General features: G+C 34.9%; 1 protein-coding gene across 2 annotated transcripts in view; it reads left to right on the forward strand.

The window, feature by feature from the left end:
• ZFPM2 (zinc finger protein, FOG family member 2) overlaps nucleotides 1-19,505 on the forward strand; it is a 345,130-nt gene that overhangs the window by 62,827 nt on the left and 262,798 nt on the right. Inside the window, exon 2 of one of the 2 annotated variants that reach the window (XM_026703556.2) lies at nucleotides 12,619-12,777. The exons of the other annotated variant lie outside the window; for it this stretch is intronic. Coding sequence (XP_026559341.1) covers nucleotides 12,619-12,777 — 159 coding nt within the window. The remainder of the gene's footprint in view (nucleotides 1-12,618; nucleotides 12,778-19,505) is intronic. 2 annotated transcript variants of the gene reach the window in all.

Genomic DNA, 19,505 nt, shown 5'->3' on the forward strand with positions numbered 1-19,505 from the left:
TCTTTGTGTGTGTATTTATGTCCCTCTCTCTCCCTCCCTCCCTCCCCCCTTTTCTCTCTCTCTCTCTCTCTCCCCTCCCTCCTTCTTTGTGTGTGCATTTATGTCTCTCTCTCTCTCCCCCGCTCCCTCCCTCCCTCCCTCCTTCCCCCCTCTCTTTGTGTGTGTATTTCTCTCTCTCTCTCTCTCTCTCTCTTTCTCTCTCTCTCTCTCTCTCTCTCAAAATTGGAAAGAAGATTGTCCTGATTCTTCTTTCTTCCTAGACATCCCCCAGAATATTAGAATATGTCACATGTGTTTCCGTCTCCAATTTCTTTATTGAGTTTAACACTTTTTAAAGGAGAGAAAAATATTTTCATTGTCTTAACATAATCTTTTCTGTTGTTGTTGTTGTCACTGTGATTTTTCAGCTATCCCCATTTCACATTATAAAAGACTATGAAATACAAATATTGACAATAAAATAAAAATACAGAAAATAAAATACAGGGTGAATAGTCAAGATCTTGTTGATGATCCAAGCTCTGTAAAGGACCTTGGAATACTCATCTCTAATGACCTAAGTGCTAGAGCCCAAAAAGGCATTAAGAGTTGTTAACCTAATCCTACGTAGCTTTTTCTCTGGTAATATCACACTACTAACTAGAGCATACAAAACATTTGCTAGACCAATACTCGAATACAGCTCATCAGTCTGGAACCCACATTACGTATCTGATATTAGCACAGTTGAGAAAGTCCAGAAATATTTCACAAGAAGAGTTCTCCACTCCTCTACTTGTGTTAGAATACCTTATGCCACCAGATTTGAAATTCTAGACTTAGAAAACCTTGAATTACGCCGTCTTCGATCTGATCTAAGTATGGTATATAAAATCATACATTGCAATGTCCTACCTGTCAATGAATACTTCAGCTTCAACCATAACAACACAAGAGCACACAATAGATATAAACTCAAGGTTAACTGCACCTAACTTGATTGCAGGAAATACAACTTCAGCAACAGAGTGGTCAATGTCTGGAATACTCTACCTGACTCTGTGGTTTCTTCCCCAAACCCCGAAAACTTTAACCTTAGACTGTCTACTATTGACCTCACCCCTTTCCTAAGAGGTCTGTAGGGGGCGTGCATAAGCGCACCAACGTGCCTACCATCCCTGTCCTATTGTTTCTTTTATTTTTCTTATATGTAACCATTTCATGTATTCATAACTATGTATATACTTATACCTATTATCTTGTAAGTGATTGACAAATCAAACGAATAAATAAATAAATAAAATATATTGGGGATGAATGAGACATACAGTCCACCAAATGTTTATTTAAACCTGCTTACTTAATCTTGCAATTTATCAGAGAACCTGAAGTGTTCTTTATTTGTAACCAATATTCAGTGTTCATTTCCAGAGTCTATGCAATCAACCATTTTGAACAAAAACAGAAAATAATCCTGCTTTGGTTTCTATTTTGTGTGTAAGTATACCTTCAAGAAGTTAATTACAGTGACTGATGCAAATTGAGAGCAAAATAAATAGTTCTTGGTTAATTGGAGTTTTTTATGATCTGAATCTTTCATTTCAGGTTAAATAGCCATGTAAACAATAACGTGATCATTAACTTTAGGTTAATTATTGTAGGCGTGTGTATGGAGTTCAGATTTCACTGGAAATATATGCAGTTTTTTTCAGGATAGCTGGCTGCAGATTGCTGTAAGATCTTTAATCTAAACTTTGTAGTTAACTTAAACCAATAAAAATTAAGCAAATAAGATAATTCAGGAAAAGCAAAACATGGTGACAAATATTTTAAATGAAACTGGATTGTCTTTGTATTTTCCTATTAGTATATCCCAAAGGTGCATTTTTCAAGAGGCAAGTGGACTTTCTGTTTTTTTTTTTTTCTCTTTGAAGACTTTTCACTTCTCATCCAAGAAGTTTCTTCAGCTCTGATTAGATGGTGGGAAATCCAGTTAGAGCTGAAGGAGCTTCTTGGATGAGAAGCAAAACATCTTCAAAGAAAAAAACAGAAAGTCCAGTTGCTTTTTGAAAACAGTACCTTTGGGACAAACATAACCTGGATTACTGAGAATCTCTATAGACTCCTATTAATATATCATTTCCCTGCTCCCAGTTTGTTCCCATTCAAGATCACTGATACTAAATCATAAAAGCATTTGCAGCATGGGATCAAAATATCCTATATGTTTCTACCCAATTTCTAAAATAATTTATCGGAAGACCTATTTTGGGTACCCTTCTTAATTGTGATAAAGCTATCTGGGAAAGGGCCTTCTCAGTGTCCCTTACCTCCCCAAACCTGGAATGCCTTTATAGTGGAAGGTACTTTTAGAGGCTTTTAAATACAGTAATATATAGTGTGACAGTATGCTTTGAAATCATTTTCCCATTATCATACTATTCTTCTCAAGTAGTGAAAGAAACAAGCAATGCGCAAAAGAAATTACAAGCAGGAATAGAGAAAAGTAAAATGAAGTCTCATTAATTCTATTTATCACCAACACAATTCACTGAATTTCTCCATATCTTTCTGGCTTTGCAAATGATCCTTATATGCACCATGTCCATATACCATTTCACACTTTGTCTTTTGTTCTTTAAACTTCTCATAGCGGTATTTTTCAGAGTCTCATCTAGTACCCCACAACATTATTGGTCTTCTGTTTTCTCTGAATCTTTGCCTTTCTTCATAGATTTATTTCATGATTTGATACTCACTTGTCTGTACAGCCATATTACCTCATTGTCCTTCTTTTGTACTGGGCACTTTCTGATGTATTTAATCCCCACCAGCTATCATCTATTCATTTTTAACCCTGTTTCTTACTTTACCAACACATTTCTTAAATATACTATTCCCAGCACACTCGACTTAACTTTTATGTTTCTTGCCCTTCCTTAGAAATAGTTCACTCTATTTTTGCTGTCATATAGGACAATCTTATTTTCTAGTGTATTACTTTTCAAATTCATGCTCCTTTTTGCACCCTATAATGTAATATTCACTGCAAATCATTCAAATGTTCAGTCAACATGGCATACAAACTCACATTACCAACCAACACTTATCTAACATCACTCTTTATAGACTTATCCATAAATACATTAAACAGCCAGGGGGACATTACTTTGTTTTATTTTATTCTCTGCTCAGTGTTGAACTATTCGCTAAGCATTCAGTTTATTCTTATGCTTGTCTTTTATCATAAAACAATTCTCTAGCACTTAGAAATCAACTTTCAACCTCCATGCTGATACAAAACTGACTGTGAGTCATGTGTATTAGCATACACTTCCAAAATTACATACTTTGTGAATATTATAAAAAGAATTTGAACCAATTAATACCAGAAATTCAAAGAACTAAGATTCTATTTGTATCACAAGTGGAGGATACCAACCATTGTAACCTAGCTAGTGACAGAGACAGAACAGAGTTGGTTAAAAAAAAGCATAATCAGAAGTAAACCTTCCACCTGTGCATGTGTTACCAAAAGAAATAGCTCTGGCAAAGCAAAGCAATATACAGTAAATACTACTAATGATCGGAAGGGAGTTATACAAATGGACCTATTCTGAGCAACCAATAATTCACAGACTACGACCAAATCCAGTACCAGCTGACATAGATGAACTAAGATATATTGTGCAGCAATTTATAAGAGTAATGCAGAAGTGCACAGAATATAGCAACTAGAATTAGAATTGAATTCGTGGCCCTTCAGGGAAACCTAGGATGCAACAGTTTATTTATTTATTAAATTTATATGCCAGCCAACTCACTGATAAGGCAATTCTGGCATACAGGTTTACATCAAATATCCTTTGGGTTAAAAGCAGTTCTATTTATGAAGATACCCAAGGAGAACAAATGAAATGGCTAGAGAAAGATTCAAATATTTCAAAATAAGAAATGACAAGAGGCCAACAGATATGTCAATACAACTTCAATATAACCACTTTGCAAGAGAAGAAGCCTTCCGAACCACATCCAAATTTAAGTTAATCAAGACATTTGACAAAAATCTAACATGAAGGCAACTATCCTATACTTTCTTTGAATCAACAATTGTAATTTTAGTGATCTCCCGTAAGTTCCAGAGCCAAATCTTGTCTGTACAATTCCTGCCCAGCATGAAGTCACAATGTACTTCCTAAGTTTGTTCATTGTATTAATATGTATGTATGTATGTATGGCATTCAGCTTTGTTCGGGTATTTTCCCATGTCTGAGTCAGACATTCACAGCCATTTCTGTTTTAAATTTGGTGCTGGCCTACACAGTGCCAGAATGTTTTTTTCCTCATCCTGATTGGTTGGGAGTCTTTGGTCTGTGTTTATCGGTCTTGGAGTTTGCTGTGTTCTGCTTCATTGGTGTTTCTAATATCTCCTGTCTGTTTTGTAGCTTTTTTTGTCTTGATTGGCTGGCAACATTGTATTTCCTGTATTGGAGGCTTTTAGTGCAGCTTGGCTCCGAGTAAACAAATGGCTATCATTTATTAGGAAGCTAGGTTTCATCTGGGTGCCTGGTTGGGGTGTGTTTGAGCTGGAGGTTCAGGGGGAGTCTGTTTGTGCCCAGGTGTTTGCCTGGCTTGTGGTATGGCGATGTTTTTGTTTGAGAGTACAGGCTTCCAGATAATTGACAGTCTGGTGGAGTCATCTCTTCTATTCATGCTTTCAGGTCTTTTTTCAATCTCTATGGCTTCTCTGATAATTCTGTAGCTAGGGTTTTCTATAGTGGCTAGGATTTTGGTGCCATTGAAGTCGATGCTATGACCTGTGGCTTTCATGTGTTGGACTAGCGAGGAAGTGTGTTCCAGCTCTTTTACTGCATTTTTGTGTTCATCTAGGTGGGTGCTTATTCTTCTATTGGTCTGTCCAATATATGTGGCAGGGCATGATGCACAGGGGACTTCATATATGCCTTGGTTTTCCATGGCTGCTATTTTTCTGTCTGTTTTGAAGGCAGTCTTGATGTGGTGCCTGTATAGTATCTTACTGATTTTGTCTGTAGTACCTCTTATGTAGGGCAGGACAGCTGTTCCATAGGTCTGTTCATCTTCTATGTCTCCATTATGTCTCAGTGTGTTTTTGTGGATCAAGCCAGTGATTTTGCTTTTGTGGAAGCCGTTAGCTGTCAGTACTTTAGTCAGGGTGCATAGTTCAGTCTTTATGTGTGTCTTGTCTGCCAGGTGTTTGGTTCTGGCAATTCGTGTTTTGGCCATGGAGTTTATCTGTGCTGGGTGGTGGTGGGATTGGGCATTGAGGTAGCGGTTGGTGTGTGTTTTCTTCTGGTATATGGTGTGTCCTAGTGTGCCAGCTGTTTTTTTTGTAGATTAGTACATCAGACAAAATCAGTAAGATACTATACAGGCATCATATCAAGACTGCCTTCAAAACAGACAGAAAAATAGCAGCCATCCTAAGAAACCCCAAAGATAAAATTGACCTGGAAAACCAAGGCATATATGAAGTCCCCTGTGCATCGTGCCCTGCCACATACATTGGACAGACCAGTAGAAGAATAAGCACCTGCCTAAATGAACACAAAAATGCAGTAAAAAAGCTGGAACACACTTCCTCACTAGTCCAACACATGAAAGCCACAGGTCATAGCATCGACTTCAATGGCACCAAAACTCTAGCCACTATAGAAAACCCCAGCCACAGAATTATCAGAGAAGCCATAGAGATTGAGAAAAGACCTGAAAGCATGAATCGAAGAGATGACTCCACCAGACTGTCAATTATCTGGAAGCCTGCATTCTCAAACAAAAGAATCTCCACAGCACAAGCCCGGCAGACACCTGGACACAAACAGACTCCCCCTGATACCTCCAGCTCAAACACACCCCAACCAGGCACCCAGATGAAACCCAACTTCCTAATAAATGATAGCCGTCCGTTTACTTGGAGCCAAGCTGCACTAAAAGCCTCCAATACAGGAAACACAATGTTGCCAGCCAATCAAGACAAAAAAAGCTACAAAACAGACAGAAGATATTAGAAACACCAATGAAGCAGAACATAGCAAACTCCAAGACAGATAAACACAGACCAAGACTCCCAACCAATCAGGATGAAGAAAAAACCATTCTAGCACAACAGTGGGCTAGCACCAAATTTAAAACAGAAATGGCTGTGAAAGTCTGACTCACAAATGAACACAATACAGAAGCCTGATGATGGCAGATGAGATTCAGCCGAAACGTTGCTACAACTTTAAAAGCACAACTATAATGACATGGGAAAGTTTTCTTGGCAATAAGGAAGAAAAAGTTTTTTGGTGTCGCTGCCTTCTGTGAGATTTTTCTGACTTTCCACTCTAGCAGATAGCCCTAGCAAACTCCAGTTGTCTGCCATCAAAATATATGGGCAGACTTAGCCTAGAGAAGATTGACTAGGTTCTGTAATTTTCTGTGACCTAAAACACATCCTAAAATGATGTTTTGAATATTTTCTTTCTTTGCCTGTAGATAAATTAAATATTCATGTTCCAAAAAACTACCCATATTTGGTTTTCCTTCAATAAACTGAGGTGGGGTTCTTTGCCTGCTTCAATTGGGTATGGCTTAAATATAACAAGATCTCAAGCTTGGCTCACATAATTATATATTGGTAATGGTATTTATGGTGACGTAAGTCTCCATTGTTATTTTTAAATATTTCATATTTCCATTTGTAAATATGAATTATATACATATATAACTTTAAGTATATTGTTCCTGTGTCAGTATATTGGTTCCGTGATATAGAGATGGAGCATATAACGTGTGTGTGTGTGTATGTAAAATGGATATTCTAAATTAATCTGGCCTTTGAAGAAAGAAAAAAAAGTAGTGAAGGAGATGCAAAATTTCCGGAAGAAATTAGTGTTCGTTTTCTTTGATCTTGCACTGATCTTAATGCAAGGTTCACTTAATCATAAGAAGTATGTTAATCACTAAACACACTGGAGTATTATTATAGTCTTCAAAGCTTTACTTACATCCTATTTTTATTTCTTATAACAGATATGAATAGGCAAAAACTTGTTAATAGCAGTGCTCAGTATATATAACTTGTACAGTGTTTGATATTGAATGGATACATGGGACATTCTTTATTTTCCTCCTATCAAATTTTACTTTACAACAAACACATCAGCCTCCAGAATCTATTATCAAATATGTAAACTAGTCATAAGGTGTATCTTCATGAAGGCATGATCAAGATTCCTTAAACTGGGATAAACTTACTTTTGAGCTTATGGCACTACTACTAATAACCAGAGGTAGTGATAGTGATAGCATGTGAATATTTCCCATCATTTCCAAGGAAATATTTTCAACCAAGGCAAATTCTCAGTGTGTTAGTCATACTTAGAACATAGAACCTGATAATATTGTATAGTAAAAATATTGAAACAAGAATCTTCTTATTTGCATTTTAATATTCACATTGAAAAAAACCCTACCATTTAATATTCACCTAAAAAAACCCTACCATTCACCATTATAAGACATCAGTAGTATCTCATTTGATATAAACAATATAATAGATAATATCATCTGATGTCCATAGTTCAAAATTAAAAAAAAAACTTTATTGAGGAGAAGATGGGTTGGATTGGATTAGTTACCTCTCCTCAATGGAAATTTCAGGGAAACCTCTTAAATAAGGCAAGTGAAAGAACATTATTAAAAAATACTGGAAAGTTCTAAACTACTTAAACATCTAAAGGCTTTTGAAAACTTTATACTCAAGCTTAGTTAATTCTGTCATGCACCAAGGTGCCAAAAGATTGAGCAATGATGAATGTTAATCCACTTTTATAAAATCAAAGGGTTCTTTTTTTTTACTGTAAAGAAAATATTTGAATGAAATTTGACCCTTTCTTGAATAGTGTTCAGGTCAAATTGAACCCTGCATTAACATTCTCTAATATCTTCCTTGTATTAGCATTTCAAAACTCAATTTAAATACTCATAGAGCTCTTTTTAATAAACTTTATAAAATTCAGGTAATTTTCTTCAACTTTCTTGATTGAAGAAAGGCAGTAGGCAAAGATATATAAAAAGATGCACAGCTATGAGCAAAACCTGAAATCAATTATATATAAAAAAATAACATGACACATGGAACGAAATTAATCAAAAGAAAAAAAATTGTACTATATGATTCTCTAGTCTTCTACCTGCAGGCAAGGAACATAAATGAAAAAAAAAAAACCTCGCGCAACATTCTTCTCTCAGATAAGGAAAAAATTAATAAAAAATGTTTCCTTCCCACAGATCCCCTGATGCAACTAATGTTAAAAGTGAGCAGCTGCAGGAAAAAAACTTGTTCATTTAAAATACTTTCCATTTTCCTCGGCCAAAAAAAAAAAAAGCTTTTGTCTTCTGGATTAACTCAATTACACCAGGTGTGTGTGAATCTGCAGTCTTCAAAAACAGTGTCATACCCTTCTTACCCTTGTCAAACGGCTCTAAAGTGATTTGAAATTATTTGCTTTGGTGCAAGACACAGAATTAGAGAACAGAGGGAAGATGGATGGGTGGAGATAGATGATAGATAGAATAACAGATAATCAGAGTTGGAAGGCACCTTGTAGGTCATCTAGTCCAACCCCCTGCCCAAGCAGGAGACCCTACACCATTTCTGACAGATGGCAGTCCAATCTCTTCTTGAAAGTCTAAAGTGATGATTGCTTTTAACATGAAACCATTCTGAAACTTCTATACAGGTCTTCATTAAAAGTTCTGAATTATACTCATATTTAATCATTTAAATATGAGCCAGCAGTGTGCTGCAGCTGCCAAAAATACCAACACAGTTCTAGGCTGCATAAACAGAGGGATTCAAGATCACACGAAGTGTTAATACCACTTTATAACGCCTTGGCAAGGCCACACTTGGAATCCTGTATTCAGTTTCAGTTGCCACGATGTAAGAAAGATGTTGAGTCTCTGGAAAGAGTGCAGAGAAGAGCAACAAAGATGATTAGGGGACTGGAGGCTAAAACATAAAAAAACTGTTGCTGGAATTGTCTTGTTTAATGAAAAGAAGAACAAGGGGAGACATGACAGCAGTGTTCTGATATCTCAAGGATTGCCACAAAGAAGAGGGAGTCAAGCTATTCTCCAAAGCACCTGAGGGAAGGACAAGAAGCAATGGATAGAAACTAATTAAGGAGAGAAGCAATCTGGAACTAAGAAGAAATTTTCTGACAGTTAGAACAATTAATCAGTGGAACAATTTGCCTCCAGAAGTTGTGAATGCTCCAACACTGGAAGTTTTAAAGAAGAGATTGGACAAGCATTTATCTGAAATGGCATAGGATTTCCTGCCTAAGCAGGGGTTGGACTAGAAGACCTCCAAGGTCCATTCCAATTCTGTTATTCTATACTTAGGCAGTAGTAGAAGAAGACTTTTTATGTATTTTTTAAGTTGAGCTTGTATGTTGCCTCAATTAGGATTAAAGGAAAAAAATGAAAAACAAAAGATGAAACTCACAAATGATGATGATCATGTGAAAAAGAAGAACACATCAGAGAGGAACACAACAAAGACTCCAATATGTAGGTTAAAAAAAAGAAGTATTAAGGAACAGATCATAACTACTGTATCCCAGGTTCTGTTGGAAGAGCCAGGTTTTGTGAAAAGCATGATATGGTGAACTCCACATAACTTAGGGCAATGTTGTTCTGTGGAGCAGGTGCAACCATATAGAATTTTTATGTTATATCATTGATTAAAAAGGGAAGTTAAATCTGAGGATAATCATAGTTGAATACTAAAGTAGGTCTATATTTACCAATATCCAGGTAGCTGAAAATTAGTTTGTTTGAGCTATATCCACACAATGACCTATAGGTTCATCCAGATAGCTTCCAGCTTTGATTGTTTAATATTTCATAATAGATCAGGTTTGCATTTTTGTAGAACAATTTAGGTAGTATAATAGTATATAGCTAAATCTGAAAATAGCAATTCAATTTATCAGAATTCAATTTAGAGACTGAGATTTATTATTTTTTTTGAAACTGTTGAAATTTCAAATACAGTTCTGATGGTACTGTATATATTTTTAGGAATACTGGTAATGAAAAATAACTGTCAAGAATTCCCCAAAGAGAGAGATGGACCAACTGAAAGAATCAAGAGCATGCAAATCATTATATTGAAAGTCTACATTTCACTTAAATTCATAATATAATAATTTATGTTTTAAATATAGTATTGTAACTTTGGTGCAGATTCATTTTCTATTTACTGCATTGTAGCACCTGCTTTGTAGCACCTGTAACTGATACTGCTTTACTCTTTGGTAATCTACTGACTAAGTTCTGTCATGTGATGTAAGAGAATGGTGGCATACACAGTTAATCTAGATAAATATTGAAAAGAGGGGACTAAGTTCTCTTAGATTAAAAATTTATACAGTTTTTTCTCAGTTTATGTTTCAGTTATTCTCCTACAAAAACCTCATGTAACATAAATCCATAAAATGATTCAGAAAAGGTGTTTTAGAATGCATAAGAGTGTTAATGCACCATCTCTCTAAAGTAGTCACGTTTTTTCTTTGTGAGCTTTTAAAACAACTATTTAAAAAAAAATTTCTTTTAAAGCGTTGCTAAAATTTATCTATTTTCTGGGCTTTCTTTGAAGTCTGAGAAAAGATACAGTGAATCTGGATATGTAGCAATATTCCATTTCATCATAAACCAGCCTTCTCAGGTGGAAATTCAAGGACATCACTGCTTGTGGAAGTTTTATTTGTTGGTCACTGAAATTATGGAATGTAATACTTCTAATGTTGTGTTTGTCTCCAGGTCCCCTCTTTTGATTGTAGGAAAAAGTGTTAAGATCCATTTATAATGTGTCCTTTAAAAATACTGTTATTGCTGGCTCTTATATATCTATAGTTTTATTTTTTTATTATTTTCTTATTTTGATCTGTTGTACACTTTCTTGATATTCCTTTAGAGATAAAATAAAAACAATATTTTTAATAAGCACAATAAATACATGAGCTGGTGGGAACAATAAGACATTCATCAAAGCTTTGCAACTAGGATTCAGTGTTTTTAAAAATTGGTTATCTGCCTATCTATTTGTTTTTAATATCTTAGCTATAGCAGCCTGATTAAAAACTTAGAATATACTAGTTAGCATATTCAAATGTAATAAACAAATAATAATAAATAGTAACTAGGTTTTGCTAGTTTCTTAATGTATTTACTGAGTGAACAGTTATTTGAGATGTAATATGAGTCATAGCTTTGCTGCTTCAAGTTAGATAACTCAAATCTAAGTTATATTTTTAATAAAATGAATTTTATTATTTATTGATAAATAATATTTTATCAATACTTTTATGTAATACTTTTATATAATATTATTTAGACAATAATATTATTTAATGGAAGTACTTTGAATGAAATTTTAGTAAACATAATTTTAATTATATTAACATACTAACTCCAAAATGTAGTTTAACATAACTTTTGCAAGTATTATGTTTTGCCTCTGAACAGTAAAGTGTTATTAGTACTTAGATGAATGACATCCAGATAATTCTAGAACTGTAGATTGTAGATATGGTTAGACTTAATAGCAAGATGGTGCACAAGCATAAGATGGCTGAACTGACACTCTGGACATGGTATACAATCTGAGATAAACTGAGATAATTCTAGCATTCTAATCTCTCCAGAACAATTGATGGGACTCTAAAATCCTTAAAGACAAACAAGAGTTCTTAAATGATGAATAGAATAGAATAACAGAATTGAAAGGGACCTTGGAGGAACCTTCCACTTCAGACTAATGGTAATCCAATATCTTCTTAAAAACAGGAATATATATATATATGTGTGTGTGTGTGTGTGTGTGTGTGTGTGTGTGTGTGTGTTCTTAAGTTTTCGCGGGTACTTACATGTATGGTATTCAGCTTTGTTCGGGTATTTTCCCACGTCGTTGTAGTTGTGCTTTTAAAGTTGTAGCAACGTTTTGGCAGAATCTCATCTGCCATCATCAGGCTTCTGTACAGTTCGTTTGTGAACACAATACAGAAGCCTGATGATGGCAGATGAGATTCTGCCAAAACGTTGCTACAACTTTAAAAGCACTACTATAATGACGTGGGAAAATATCCGAACAGAGCTGAATACCATACATATGCGTGTGTGTGTGTGTGTCTATATGTCTGTCTGTCTGTCTGTCTGTCTGTCTGTCTATCTATCTATCTATCTATCTATCTATCTATCTATCTATCTATCTATCTATCATCTCTCTATCTATCTGTAATTGTCAATTCATTCTTACATTATCAATCATTAATATTCCCTAATTTATAATATACTTCTCTTTCAATGCCAACTGTTAAGGATACTTGGATTATTTTTCTCACTTTGTTTCTCTCCCTTTGTTTGCATAACAAAGGTATGCTTTGTTATGGTATGCTAACAAAAGTTAGCAACTTTTAGAACTCATATTTTGTTGTTCCCTATGCTCTTTTCTGTTTGATCACCTGTTTCTACATACAGAATCCCAAACAAAATCTTTAGGTGTGGCTTTTGCTGCTGTATTGGTACAGTGTTCTTGTTTTTTTAAAGGCCCCCTTGAAGATGCTGTTGAGGATGAAGAGGAAGAGTGCCTGTCTGAGGAAAATGACATTATATCCAAAGAAGACTTTCCCCTGGAGGGAAACTTTTCTGCAGAATTTGAGTCTGGGAATCTGAACTGTGAAGATGTGGAATACTTTTGTAATAAAGGTAATCAGTAATATGCAGTTCTTGGTTCAGGCATAATGTAAATTGATTTGTTTTCTTTGGAATTGTCTTATAAACATACAGTGACCCCTTGGACATTATAGGGCATGGATGTCAAAGTCGATCGTATCACGTGACTTATCGGGACGCTTTTTGCCTTTGCGGAGTTTGGGTGGGTGTGGCCTGCGCCTGAGACATCCAGGCCGTAGGCCACCAGTTTGACACCACTGTTATAAGGCATATCTCTTTCTGGGAAAGCTATTAAATAAGGCCACTTCTTAGTAAATTTTTTCATAGCCAGCTGTGTCTTAATGCTTTATTGACAATTGTACACCTACTTTTCTGCCTACTGAAGTAATCTCTGAAGTCAGCTTGAGAAAGCATAGGCTAAAATGCTACTCTTGTTTGGTGCTAGATTGACTGATTGATTGATTATGTGTCATCAAATCATTTTCAGTTGCTAGCAAACACATAGGTAGAATTTCTTCCTAATGATCTATATCTACGCTAGTTTTTCAAATCCTCCACTATTTTCTTCTCTTTCTTCTTTTCTCAGCATTAGAGCCTTTTCCAGAAAGCTAGGTTTTCCATATAACGTGTCAAAAAGTTGGAGCCTTGTCCTTTGTGTCTTGAGTAAGAACACTGGGCCAGATTTTTATATGATCCAATGGTTCCATTTCTTGGCTACAACAACTGATAATCACAGCATCTTTTCCATTGCCTTCATGCCTACACCAAGTGCTAATCTACAACATTTCTTTTTTGTTTATTCCTTTACTATTAATGACCAAACATAGAATGAAGAAGATATCTATACCTTTAATGTCTTCCTGCTGGTCATTCTATCTGTTATTCTTAGTTTGTTCTTTACATTTAATCTTGATCCCATTTTTTCCAGTTTTCTCCTTAATTTTTATTACAGAGCTTGTAGATCATTTTCAATTTCAATTATCAGGGTAGTGTCATCAACACAGATAAGATTATTGATGCTTTTTCCTCTAGTTTTAAAACTATGCTTATCATTTTCCAAACTGTCTTCCCTTAACATATATATTCAGCATATAGGTTGAAAAAAAAAGAGGAACATATACAGTAACGTTTCACTCTTTTGCCAACATTAAGCTAGTCTGTTTGCTGATATTTATTTTTTAAATGTATTTATTGCTATCATGCTCTTTGGGGTGACTATAGTTCTGTGTATATTGTGGCTTCCTGATTTCATATATGATGAGGGATTTCCATTTTCCTGCACATTCCACAGTATAACATAGTCAACATAATTGATATAATCTTTCTATTATCAATGAAGGACATTGTATGAGTGTGTGTGTGTCTGTGTGTGCGTGTGTGTGTGTAATGAATGGTGTAGTCACTTATTTATCAGTTTATTTTTAACACAAATTTACAGGTCATCCAATTCCCAATAACTCTGGCTTATAATTTAAAAAAATGCAAAAAACAACATAAGCATAAACAATATTGGTAGTCTGAACACAAATGTACAATATACATGCAAAAAAAAAAAATTCCAACAGGAACTCAATGTTCTCACACAAAAGGTTTAAAGAATGGTCTTTGCATGACTATAGACCAGTATCCAGGTGCAGGTCTAGGAACTCTTAAAATAAATGGATCATCAGTTTTGGCATGGAGACAGCCTTGGCTGCCCTAATTGACAATCTGCACCAGAATAAAAACAAGGAAACAGAGTCATTGACTGAGATGGGCAGCCATATAAATTGAATACCATTGAATACAAATTGAGCCATAGAAATAAATAAATATATTTCTATTAATACTCTTGGATCTCTTAGCCACTTTTTAATCATGGTATTTTTTTATCATGCTTGAAGGAGCTGAAAGTAGGAAACACTATTCTCTGGTAGTTTCTCTCTTAACTTCTTGGTACTATCAGGAGGTGCTATTGAAGATACTTAATACTTTTGGGAATGTAAACACACACACACACTCTCTCTCTCTCTCTCACACACACATACATACATACATTTACACAGCTGTTTCAAAGGCTCATGGGAATATTTGGTGCTAGTTGATATTGGTAAGTTGATTCTTCCCTGCAGGTTTGGTGTTGGATATTTTAATAATTCAGGATGTCTATATGGTAAGGGTCTGGATATGAATAACAACTTGAAATCAGAAAGATGGAGTTGGTGCTGATTCCAGGATCTGGGCTTTAGAATTTTAGTGTTTTTTAAACTAAGGATGTCAGTATTCATTTACACTGATCCCATTGTTTTTTGATTTAGTGTTTTTCTTTTTCCTGCTGGAGTTGCAAGGACCTAATGGGGCCCTTTTAATGCTAATGAAATCATTGGCAAACTGGAAAAGTTCCCACTATCTCCTCTACTTTCTGACTTTATGTGACCATGTGTAAATATTTTCTGCAGCTTTTGTGTTTTGTTCGAACAGCCAACTTATTTGCTGTCCTGTTTGTGTATATTTAAGATAATCAGAAAGGTCAAAAGTTATTTTTTTAAAAGATATGCTTTGAATCAGTAATGATTTTCTACTTTTTCAAGAATATCTTTTGTGTTTTTCTAATACTAAATAGCCAGAAGCAGAATTAAGACAAGGTTGTTCTACCTGTAATCATTTTGAGGTCCACAGGGAAGTTTTTATGGATGATAACTTTGCTCTTTTTTTCTTAACAGGATTAAGAATACTTTGCATGTCTTGCATATAGTGATGAGTTTTTCAGGGCGTGCTTAGCCCAAAGAGTTCAAAAGGGAAGGGAAAAAAGAAACCCTCCCCAAAAGCCAATATGACTTTGTTTTTTACCTTGCTGCAGGAACCGTTTGTGCAAATCGTCTATAAGCTTATTGACCTGCATCTTTGACTCCTTGTTTTCTCTGGATTTGACTGGAGTGTAGACACTGATAGAGCTGTGATAGAGGTGATTGAACAGCCCCCAGCTTGGCTTGGCATCAAGCCCCACAACCCCCTTAGGACTGACATTATCATTCCATGAAAATACTTCATGTTTTTTCAAGCTAACAGTGTCTTATTTTTTTTAATTTATTTTTAATTCTTCCTGGAGCCTTTATGAAGAGTTTTAAAGAAAATGAAGGGCACAGTAATTCTGAGTAAACAAAGATAGCATATGAAGTACAATGAGAAGTATCTTTTAAAATAATGGGATAAAAAAAACAAAGTTACTGTTTATAATTTGTGAAAATGATTTTAAAGATCAGCATTATCAGATGCTTTATTTTATATACAAAAGTGAAGGAATTTTTTCTTGGATTCTCTTTAATCCAGAATCTTCTAATTATATACTCAAATATAGTAATTCTGTGTGTCTATATGTACTCCTCCACTGTTTTTCTAAAGCTTGAGGTTGCTTTTTCAGAATGAGTAGTTGCTACAAAAGTAAAAAAAAAATAATCTGAAGGAATATTTTTCTTCAATTAACAGTTCTTCTGGAGTATGACTTGTTTTCTTTAAGATCAGATACTGCAATCTGTTTTAAACAAACATTTGAAATATCTGCTTCCGGTTTTACCTTTCCTGGAAGCAAACAGGGATTGCTAAAATTAAAATATAAACATACACAGTGACCTTTTTGATTACCACATTTGAGATAGAAAAAGATTCCTTTCGTAGATCCAGTTGAGGTTAACTTTGGGGGAAATTGTAGAAGAAATAAAAAAATATTTGTTGTGGAATATATTTGGGTTTCTAATTATGGCATACTAGTGTTAATGGACTTGAATAAAAAATATTGGAGAGTATTTGACCCTATAGTTTGTTCCTGAGAATTTGACCCTATTCCCTAATAAACCCTATTGTTTATTTCTTTCCAAACACTCATTTTTATGTAGCTTGCATACTCAGGAAATTAAATGCCCTTTAAAATGTTCTTTCACATCTCCCTTTCTGTGCTATCTATATGCTATCTATGATAGCATATGTACAATTCCTGGAGAATTTTTAGGATCTTCTGAATTCTGGACTTCTTTGGAAAGATGTATTGATCAATCAACTTCTGTCAGAGATACATTAATGACCTTGGTGGATTCCAAGCAACTTGTTAGTTTTCTCTTAGTTGTCATGATCAAAATACAGTGATAATTATTGAATTTCATTAAAACACTTCCTTGACTTTAGTTCAAGAAGACATTACAAATACACTATTCATATAGTATATATACAGAGATCATACCAAGAAGGCATACAGAAATATGCATTGCTTGATACTTTTTTGTCTGTAAATAATTCAGGGGTGGGTTTCTACCAGTTCTGTCCACCTCTGTAGAACTGGTAGCTCTGAACAGCAGCAGACATAGAACCGGTTCTCTGTCTGCTGATGTTTTTGCCCACCCGCCCATCCGGGCTCTTACCTGATCTTTATTTCCTGATTTTTCAACTTCAGTTGCCGAATAAGGCACAGCTGCAGTTAAAAAAGCAGGAAAAGAGGGCTGTTTCAAAGGCTGCTTCTCTGCTTGCAGTGTGCTGATAATGATTTACAGGCCTGCACTCGCATTGTGCAGGGAAGCACATCATAAATCACTGAACTTCATAAATCCTGAACTGGTAGTTAACCCTGTCGTATCCCACCCCTGAAATAATTGTATTGGAGACCTCTAAAGAAAATGATCAGCTTTGTATTTCCAGAATAAAACCTTTTGATTTGTATGCTGTGTGTGAATATTGTGGGAATGTCAATAACAAAAGATTCACAGTGATTTCTGCAGCTGTAGAATGGGAGTTTGCTTCAATAGAGCAACAACTTGTCAAAAGCCATAGTCTTACCAGGATCCTTATTAATGGAGACCTAGATATCTCAGCGGTAGATTACTTGCTTGCATGTTGAAGGTCTCAAGCTCAATTCCCATATTTTGGATTTGATGGAAATTTGGGAAAGTTGCTTGTTTGGAGAACCTATTGACAATTGGTGTGGGCAGTGCTCAAATCCAATTTATCTGCCACCATCACATAATTAATTCTGATTTAACTGGTTAATTCTTCAGCGTCTTTGATTAAGACTGGTAACCATGAGAGAGCATAAGAAGCCAGGCTGGCTACTGAAAATATCACTATATATCTTATTGTAATTAATCTGTATTCCATTGTGTGTGAGATAGTCCACAGAATTAACATGGAAACCTGGTTTAGCAGATCAAATAGAAACTTAAGCTTTTTATTTTTATTTTATTTATTTTTATTTGTCAATTGCTTACAAGATAATAGGTATAAATAAAAACATAGTTATGAATACATGGATACATATAAGAAAAATAAAAAATATATAAAAGAAACAATAGGGCAGGGATGGTAGGCACGTTGGTGCGCTTATGCACACAGACATATGCCCCCTACAGTTCTCTTAGGAAAGGAGTGATGTCAGTAGTAGACAGTCTTAAGGTTAAAGTTTTTGGGGTTTGGGGAAAAAACCCACAGAGTCAGGTAGAGTATTCCAGACATTGACCACTCTGTTGCTGAAGTTGTATTTCCTGCAATCAAGTTTGGTGCGATTAACCTTGAATTTGTATCTGTTGTTTGCTCTAGTGTTGTTATGGTTGAAGCTGCAGTATTCATTGACAGGTAGGACATTGAAATGTATGATTTTATATACTATACTTAAATCAGACCAAAGGCAGCGTAGTTCTAGGTTTTCTAGGTCTAGAATTTCGAGTCTGGTGGCATAAGGTATTCTGCAACAAGTAGAGGAGTGGAGAACTCTTCTTGTGAAATATTTCTGGACTTTCTCAACCGTGTTAATATCAGATATGTAATGTGGGTCCCAGACTGATGAGCTGTATTCAAGTATTGGTCTAGCAAATGTTTTGTATGCTTTAGTTATTAGTGTAATATTACCATAGAAAAAGCTATGTAAGATTAGGTTAACAACTCTTAACGCTTTTTTGGTTATGTAGTTACAGTGGGCTCTAGCACTTAGGTCATTTGAGATGAGTACTCCAAGATCTTTGACAGAGTTTGGATCATCAACAAGATCTTGACTATTCAGCCTGTATTTTATTTTCTGATTTTTTTTGCCAATATGTAGGACAGAGCATACTTTTTTGGTCTGTACAGAAGTCATTCACAGTGTTACAAAATAACATTATGAATGCTTAGCTTAAGGATTCTGTTGATATATTTCTTTTCTGGCATATATATTATGAATACATGCAAAGGATTGGTTATATTCTAGTACTTATGGTATATATAAAACTTTCAGTTAATGTAACTCAATTAATTGTCATTTCTGTCTTATACAAATTACAATTCTATATTAATTTTAATGTTCGTGTACATTATTCCTGAATTTTGGCATGTGACTTTGAAGCATGTATATTATAATCTCAGTTTTGAGCACTATCCTGTAGGATATGATTGGTTTTTCTGTGTTGCAATGGGAAAACTATGCGTTTCACATAAAAAGCAACATAGTGCTCATCACAAGCATTTTTAAAAATGCTACTTTGTAAGTAATAAGCACCTATTACTAAGTGATAGGCAGCAGTCAAGAGAAAAAAAGCATGAAAACATGGGGTAAAATGAACCTAAATTATTGTTGCAGAAAACCTGTGATTATCTCCCCCTTCATCCCTTTTTCTCCTTAACTGGTGAGACAAAGTTGGGTTTCAGAAAAGAAACATATATAAATGAGACATTTAAAAAAGATAGAAAATAATATCATGCACAGTTTTGTTCTTCGATATATTCAGTACAGTTTTGGTCTCAAAAAGTATATGCAATATATACAC

The sequence above is a fragment of the Pseudonaja textilis genome, chromosome 3 (assembly GCF_049901715.1).
Source record: "Pseudonaja textilis isolate UNSWEBS1 chromosome 3, rPseTex1.2, whole genome shotgun sequence".
Classification (NCBI taxonomy): domain Eukaryota; kingdom Metazoa; phylum Chordata; class Lepidosauria; order Squamata; family Elapidae; genus Pseudonaja; species Pseudonaja textilis.